Source organism: Podarcis erhardii (assembly GCF_964252035.2).
Source record: "Podarcis erhardii genome assembly, chromosome: 7".
NCBI classification, from domain to species: Eukaryota; Metazoa; Chordata; class Lepidosauria; order Squamata; family Lacertidae; genus Podarcis; species Podarcis erhardii.
Window position 1 is genome coordinate 78169007 of NC_138511.1, and position 8758 is coordinate 78177764.

Consider the following 8758-nt stretch of genomic DNA (forward strand, 5'->3'; position numbering starts at 1 on the left):
CCAAATCCGCGATTGTGATGCAGCACTGCAAATCCTCCAATGGGGGCTGCGTGATAACAGCCTTCATTTTTTATGTACATAGGAAGTTTCACTGAACTTGGAGGAGTGAAGAGAGTTTCTTGCTTCTTGCTGGGTATCAGAGGGCAGGTTGCCTGGGCTAATGGTGTGGTTCACACAGCTGGCTTTGTATTTTGACTATTTTCTCCTACGTGAACCTACCTAGTTATTAAGATTGGGCTAAGTTACAGCGTAAAATGTGTAGAAGACACTCTTCACAAAGGTCTGCCTGGAACCAGCCAGTTTTCCTTTTTGGCACCGTGTGTGTGTGTGTGTGTGTGTGTGTGTGTGTGTGTGTGTGTATACACCCATCCACACCCCTATATATTTGTTATCTGCTGCAGCCTTTTTGTGCCTTTGTATTATGGCTAGACTAACTGCTTGCCAAATGTTTTATCTCTTAAATCCAGTGCTTTATTTCGGGAGGGACGCAGCGGTAGGTATACCCCTAAACATTTTGTGAATCTACATGTGTACCTTTGTCTATTTACTGTATTTATTTTTCCAAATTTGAACTATAAAATGGTGATTTTCTCGAGTCAAAATGAGAATACCCCTAAACATTTTTATTATTACTATTTTTTAGAAAAAAGTACTGGTTAAATTATACTGTATATGTATCTTGCAAGCTTCTAGGACAGTGGTTCCCAATTAGCTAATTACTGAGCCCCCCCCCCCTATTTTTCAAATGCCAAGCCATGGAACTGCAACTTTTGGAAATTTTGCTAACTCTATTGTGGTAGTTACCTCTGCAAAGCAATTTTTTAGGCAAAATATGGAGTAGCCCCTAATAAGCAAAAGATTTTAGGTATATTAAAAAAAGAAAAGAAAAAAGATTTGTGATATTACAATGCAAAAATGACAAAAAATTACTTGGGAGAGGAAGACAAGGAATGGGCCCCCCAGACCCCTAATTGGAAACCACTGCTCTAGGGGATGTGGCTGAAGAAAGGAATATAAAAGTCTGAATAAATAAAAACATAACATAATGATATTTTTAAAAATTTATTAGGCACCGCATATGCACTAGGACTCTATATCTATCTCCTCCCCACAATTCTCTCCATAATGTAAAGAAGGGAGTTTCAGGGGGTTGGACTAAATGAACCTTGGGGTCCCTTCCAACTCTACTGTTCTATGATTCTACGTGAAGAGTTGCACCGGTGATCAATGCTAGTGCTGCATAAAGTCACTCTCTTCAAAGAAGGAGGAGAAGGTGAATCCAGAAACCTACAGGCCAGTTCACTAGATGTCAGTCTGGGCAAACCTATCCTACAGATTATTAAGCCATCAGTGAACATCTAGAAAATATATAAATTCACAGCTAAGTAAGTAGTAGAGCTATGCCCTGGATGCTGCAAGAACTTGAGCCAAATCTGGAAGACTTGAGATCCCCTCTCACAGAGCTTCTCCTTACCCAGTCCCCTCCTGATCACATAAGTAATTGGAGGCTGGGACAAGCAACAGTGGTATTGTAGTGACTTAGATGGATGGTGTGAATGTGACTTTGTGGGTCTAGAACTCCATAATGCATGGGATACGTGACTTACCACAAGCTGCTATGGTCTGCTGGCTGGGTGCTCCTTGGTGAGATTGTCTTCTCCTGGCTGCTAAAGGTCGCTTATGGCACACCTATCCTAGAATACCCTGACTTATGAAGGACCTGAAGGCTTTGGAATGATGTTCAAGAAATATTTGTGTTTCAAATTACATATGCTAATACCAGGAACTTTGATTTTCTCCTGCTTGCTCTACTCATGCAGTGCTTAAGGTTTGTACATATACAAATAAATAAATAAATAAATAAATAAATAAATAAATAAATAAATAAATAAATGTGGGTATACAAAGTTTGGTTGTGTAAAGCGGCTCAAAATGAATAAATAAATCTGCAAACTGCCCTGAGACCTTCAGGTATAGGGCGGTATATAAATTCAATAAATAAAAAACACACGAAAGGGCACAGAAGATAAGGACCAAACATAGAACAATCAAATGAAACCATATAATGGTGTGGGAGGAAGAGAATGGTGTGATTAAACCAATGTACAGAAACCACACATTATCTATGTAGGCCACTTCCTGGTTCATGTGGAGATTGGAATAGATGAATCTATACATTTAAGTTTCTCTGTTTCTCTCTTTTTTTTTTTTTTGCCCCCACACCCATAATGAAGACTCGAGAGACATTGCATTGCATAGAATAGCCATACTTATTAAATAGCAAACAAAAAGCTCTGCAAGAAAATTCAGTTACATTGTGAGGTAGAATTGGAATCAGCTGTTGGGGGAAAGAAATAATTTGCTATCCGTATATTTGTAACATGCTGTCTAAAAGTGCACCATGGGTGTAGCCAGGATTTTTGTTGGAAGGGGCAGGACTTGGGGGGGCAGAACCGACGTGATTAGTCAGTTAGTTAAGCATTTCTATTGTTTTACTTGATCTAGGGGGCCAGCTTCCCTCCTGCCCCCCCCCCCCGGATACGCCCATGAAGAGCACGTTTGAAAACTCTGACTTTCATTTCCAATCAGGCTTGAGGGCCAGATACAAGCCTCCTGGCCTCCTTCTCAGGTCCTCAGGACTCTATACCATACACTCGGCTGATACGATGGTCCACTCCACAGGCCACACCTCTCATTGGTTCTGCTATTTCTCTTCCTCAGTCAGCTGTGCTGTCCAATAGTGTATCTTTTAACTGTAATAATGCCTCTTGTTGTTGGATATTCTCTCTCTGTGTGAGAGAATCATTTGTTCCAGAAACAGAGAAAAATAGAGAAGTTTCAAGAAGCAGCAGAAGGCTGAGATTGTTTTGTCTATGACAGGACGTTTTCTGTGGGATCTTTTTCTTTGGACATGTGCAGTATGACAGGAAGAACTGATAACAATGGTTTTGTGTAACTTTTTGTAACTTGTTGTGAGTCTCTTGCTTGCTCCTTGCAGAGAGAGAGTCTTGGACTCTTGTTGGACTCTAAGCCTGCCTTGACCACGGTATCTTTGCTACCAATATTCTTTTGTGCCTGTCAAGTAAACATCTACCCTTGACTGAATCTTTAAGGTGTCCATGAGTGTTTATTGCCTACTTTGTGTACCTTCAACCCCAAAGATGCTTCCAAGGAAGCAGCTGCGTTGAGATGTAACTCTGCTGGGTATGGATACTGACACACACACCCGCAGCAAAAGTGATGCCAGACCAAATTCTTCTAAATCATCCATCAGAGGTTGATGGATCAATCCAACACTTGTTTCCATCATTGGAGAACGAAGAGGGTGTGTCTCTATGTGTAGAAACTTCTGACATTTGCATGGTTGGAATGTGGCCTTTGTTCCAGAACCATTCGCCCTTGGTCTTGACCATCACTATTTCATTCTCATTTCTTTAAAAAACGAACTGACTCTTTGTGAGTCTGTAAGATATCTATGGATACAAACCCCTCTGAAAAAACAAACAAATTGAAACTAGAGTAGGACATGGAAAGGAAAGTCGTCCTCAGTGCCAAGTCATGGAAAAGGGTTTATTACAAGAGGATCTTCACCAGCAGAAGCCATGACAAGGCCAGAAGGGGAAATCTCGATGATGGAGGTGCCTTATTGGCTTCTGTACATTTGCCATCTATAATTCCAGATGCAGCTTCCTTGAATGTATTCTTAACATTTTGTGATAAAGCATCGCAGTAACTCTTGGTAGTGCAACCTTTCATAGTGATTTTAATCGTTCCTGGAGATGAAAAGGAAAGATGGGGGGTCAGGGGGCCCACTATTCCCCAAAATTACCTCACACAAACAAGTTTGAATTGGCTCTCAACCTTACATTGGCCTGGCCAAACTAACCAAATAAAATAAAAATGGCAAAGCAAAAATGTGCATGTGTAGCCATGTCCATTAATTTCAATGATTCTACTCTAAGACTAGCCTTGTATATAATCCATTGATGGGGATGTTCCTATGAGTTGAAGTCATGTATTACAAAGAATAAATGTTTTTCTCCCAAGTGCCACTCTCATCTTCCCCAATATCTGTTCCAGATATTGTGGGATAATAATACTATTACAGTGGTACCTCGGATTAAATACTTAATTTGTTGCGGAGGTCTGTACTTAACCTGAAACTGTTCTTAACCTGAAGCACCACTGTGATGGGATGATGAGCTGCTTGTGCGTTAAAGCTTAGTCCCTCAGAGCTTGGGCATGGTTCTCAAACTCTGCCTTAAGCGGAGCCCCCTTAAACATGACTCCCTTAATCGCTAGCAGAATCCGACAGTGGGCGTTTGCGGAATCTGCTCCAACATAAAAGTTCCTTAACGGAAACACGTCTTCGGGATTATCGGCGAGACAGCTTCCGGCGAGGAGTGGGTGTACCTATGGGGGGTCCTGAGACTTCTCCACTGTTTTCACTGGCAGTCTCTCGGAGCCCTCCCTCCGACTCACTTTCTCTCTGAGCTCTTTCCCTCCCCCTGCTGGTACCTTCCTCTGCTGCTGAGTCTCTCTTAGCGTCTGAGAGCCCTTCCACCGCCTGCCTTTCCGATGGCAGTTCCCTGACAACCACTTTAGCTAATGGGGCCTTCCGCTGCCACCGCACCGCCGGGGCATGATTTCTGTTCTCAACCTGAAGCAAAGTTCTTAACCTGAAGCACTATTTCTGGGTTAGCGGAGTCTGTAACCTGAAGCGTATGTATAACATATAATCAGCACCACCAGCCTGAACTCACCAGAGTCCCTGCACCTCTCAAGTGGGCACCATTGCCATTATAGGAGAACAAGGGTGCATCATGAGTTCTAGCACCTCTTTTACTTGAAAAATAGCACTGATATGATGATGCAAAGTTGCTTAAACCTTCAGTTTTCCAAGCAACTTATAAAAAAGGTTTCTTAAAAGAAAAAAGGAAAACAACACGTTTGGAGGGTGGCAACAATATTTCTGTGGTGGCTCCCTAACTGTGTAATGCTCTCCCCAGAGCAGCTCACCTGGCACCATCACTACATGTATTTGGACAGTAGGCAAAAACATTCCTTTTTACCAGGCCTTTGGGTATTAAGTAATCTACAGCCTGCTAAAGCTTGGGCGGGGGGGGGGGGGGGGAGAGGGCGGGGACGACTGCTATTGCTCCAGATATTTTTTGATGATGATAATGCTGTTGTTGATGATGATGATTATCCCCAAGCAAGCTTCATTTTGCATAGCTGGATCATTCCAGTCTCACAAAGTGCCTCGGAGCTGCTGCCACTTCTGGGCGCCTCTGTTCACCTTTGGCACCCCGCTCCCAATGGAAAAGCACGCTCCGCCGCTGGACTGAGTGCCAGCAAGACTAAAATGGAACAGAATTTCCATTGCTCAGCCAATCCCTCCTCAAAATCCCAAGAACATAAATCAGAAATACCACTTTTGATGCTAAGATCCAGACATCGGTCCTCAGCTCCTGTACATTCTGCCACATCTGAAGAAGAGCATGGGCTTAACACAGAATAGCAGGCTTGGCATTTTTTCCCATTGACTGTGTTGTTTATTGGAGGCACTGGAAAAAAAGGCAAAGAGACAGTGTACACTCACGCATTCCCCTCTATCCTCTATCCTCTATCCAGGCAGGCAGGAGACGTTATCACAATTTAAGGACCACAGATCTCATCAACCAAAAACATTCAAGGGAAATGTGGAATAGGACCGCTGTTGGGAGAGATGCTGTTGTACCTCAACCTTGGGTTCCCAGATGTTGTGGGAACAGAACTCCTATCTTCCCTGACTCTTGGTTGCTCTGACGAGGGAAGATAGGAGCTACAGTTCAGCAACATCTGGAGGCCATAAATCAGAGAGTGTTGATAGATCGAGAGGCCTGGAGGGCCACAGTAGGCTCCCAGACATAATGGTTCCCTCTACTGTGCTGCACAGTGGGAAATGACAATAGCTGTCAACTTACAGATTTGAAAATAAGTGGCCAGCAACATTGAAAATAAGGGACCAGCAGCCACAATAAGGGATTTTAGTCAACCAGCTGAAATACGAAGTTAAAAGGGACCAATAATTTTGGAGAGCAGCGCCGGTTTTTAGCCCTTTGTTTGCAGAGGTTGCTGCTCAAGACACCAGCTGATGAAACACTGCAATTAAATAACTACAAGCAGCAACCACTTTTCGCACAAAACGAAGTCCAAGCTACTAAGATGCTGCTTCAGTTCTGTATCTTTTCTCTCGTGCTCCATCTGCAGCTCTCCGTTCCATCAGGCGGGGCGGGAGGAAGAGAGAGGGGAAAAATAGCGCCCGAAGTAAACCCACAGATCAGACCATCTATGCTAGTGTACCACTAGAAGAAGAAGAAGAAGAGTTTGGATTTGATATCCCGCCTTTCACTCCCCTTCAGGAGTCTCAAAGTGGCTAACAATCTCCTTTCCCTTCCTCCCCCACAACAAAAACGCTGTGAGGTGAGTGGGGCTGAGAGACTTCAAAGGAGTGTGACGACCCAAGGTCACCCAGCAGCTGCATGTGGAGGAGCAGAGACGCGAACCCGGTTCCCCAGATTACAAGACTACCGCTTTTAACCTCTACACCACACTGGCTCTCACTACAAATCTATGGATGTCCCTTAAATTTCCCTTGTAGCCCTTGGAAAACCTGCCCGCGCCTCCGCCTCCGCCTCCTCCTCCTCTCTCTGAACTGCTTTCTCTATGGTTGCCCTCGCTCTCCTCTCAAATCTCCTCAGCAATTCATAGGCCATGCCAGGCTGCCCATCTCATCCGGGTTCTTCGGCGGCACAGCCACAGTACAGCCTAGCAGGAGTGGGAGCGGCGGTGGCTGGCAGAGGGGAGGCCCCAGGCAGAGACGCTCGGTTCGGCAGCCACAAGGAGGATGGCGGTGGAAGGGCCCGAGGCTCCCGCCAGTCCTGGCAGGGAGGGGCTCCCAGGGGCTGAGGCTGGTAAGAGGAGGCCGGAGGGGGGTGGGCCGGGCAGCCAAGCAACACAGTTGGAGCCTCCCTCCTCCCTGGCTGGCAGGGAGGGAGGGAGAGAGAGGAGCTGCTTCCTTTGAAACCCGGGAAATTTAAGGGACATCCATCAATAAGGGACAGCAGCGGGACACGGTGCTGGGATAAGGGACTGTCCCTCCAAATAAGGGATGCTTGACAGCTATGGAAATGACTGCTCTGTGATTCAGAACTCCACCATTGAAATCTATGGAACAACCTGACCTTTGGGGCATAGAATGAGGGGATGGAAGCAAAAATACACTCACATGGAACAGAAATGGATGAGCAGTCAGCACCCTTGCAGCAGACAGCCATTCCTCTCAAAGAAAGTATTTTGCCCAAATTTATGGAATATGGTCCCTGTCCGCAGGCCTTAGTGGATGAACAGCCTTTCACTATACTTTGAGTTGATATCTGATCTGTAGAGAATGAAAGAAAAAAATAAGCATTTAGGGCAGCCTTCACAACACGGTTCCCTCCTGGTGTTGCTGAGCTACAACTCCCACCAGCCCCAGAGAGCCCAATGAAGACTCAGAAATGACAGGGACTGGAGTCCAGCAACATCTGGAAGGACATTGGGGCTTGATCCCAGATTTAAGATAGCTCAGCTCCAGGGGGCAGAGCTTTCAGCTTGGAAAGCTAGATGCAGTGTGTTCCAAATGATTTTGACTATGATTCTCTGATCCCTATCAGCCCCAGTTAGCTGTCAGGCAGGCCAACTCCCCAGGGACACAAGTGCTCTAGACCCCACAACATTTTAATGGGGGGGAGCAGGGCACTCACAAAGTGCAGTGGCCATGTGCACATGCCCCCACGAGTCAGTTGATGAATCTAATGACTCCCAATAAGGCATCTTGATATGCCTTTTACAAGCCTCTGGCCTAGACTGCATTTGGTGGGCATCCTTCTCACTCACCTACTTTGCTTTCAGTAAGAGAGACAGTACAGGTGTCTTCATTGGCACTACAAGTCATCATCTTGCCACTGCAGTTGCTGCTTGTCGCTATGCAGGTTTCACACTCCAGTGAGTCACCTGTAGAAGAGAAGGTAAAACGTTTCATAAGCAGAGCCCATGTGCAGGCGCCATTCTAAGTCATCCGCCTGTGAAAAGGGATGGATCCCACAGACATGGGTCAAGTCCAACACTGATACTGCTCTATGTAGTGTGACACTCACCAGCTTATTTTGGCGATATTTTGGTTTCCACCCCAGTCAGCCCTTCCAAAATCAACGCCTTGGATCTGGTTTACTTCCAGGTATCCCACTGCAGCACACATCACCCCAGAACATTACCGCTGCTCAGGGACGCGGACTTATAAAAAATATTGGGGGGGCCCGGGAAAGCTCATGAATAATAAATAAGCTCATGAATATGCAAATAAAGTGGCGCCGCCTCCTCGTGAGCGAATAGGGGAGAGCGTGCTGCGCCTATTAATCAGCTCCAAAGGAAATTGGGTGGAGCTTTTGCTCGGGAGGGAGGGCAGGAGGCATGCAGCCCGCCCCTCCCTGTGCATTTTGGGCTGGGGGAGGGGCGGCGATGGCGCTCTGCTGGAGGGGCGCCGGAGATTATTGGGGGGGCGGAGCCCCCCCAAACGAATTTTTGAGGGGGCTCAGGCCCCCTCAAGCCCCATGGAGTCGGCGCCTATGCCGCTGCTTACCTGCAGTTAGAAGCATAGAGAAGAGAAGAAGTCCTAAGAGAACCGGCATGGTGTGTGAAAAGAAATGTGCAGCGGGAGTACATGCAAAAAGTTTGC

General features: G+C 45.9%; 1 protein-coding gene across 1 annotated transcript; it reads right to left on the reverse strand.

The window, feature by feature from the left end:
* Window positions 1-2251: 2251 nt before the first annotated feature.
* Window positions 2252-8758, reverse strand: LOC309346056 (phospholipase A2 inhibitor gamma subunit B-like). Its single transcript, XM_081869719.1, has 5 exons — window positions 8663-8758; window positions 7921-8037; window positions 7271-7423; window positions 5433-5567; window positions 2252-3773 (listed from the first exon to the last, which is right to left on the reverse strand). Exons 1-5 carry the CDS (start codon window positions 8709-8711, stop codon window positions 3574-3576), a joined length of 654 nt encoding a protein of 217 aa, XP_081725845.1. The 5' UTR covers window positions 8712-8758; the 3' UTR covers window positions 2252-3573.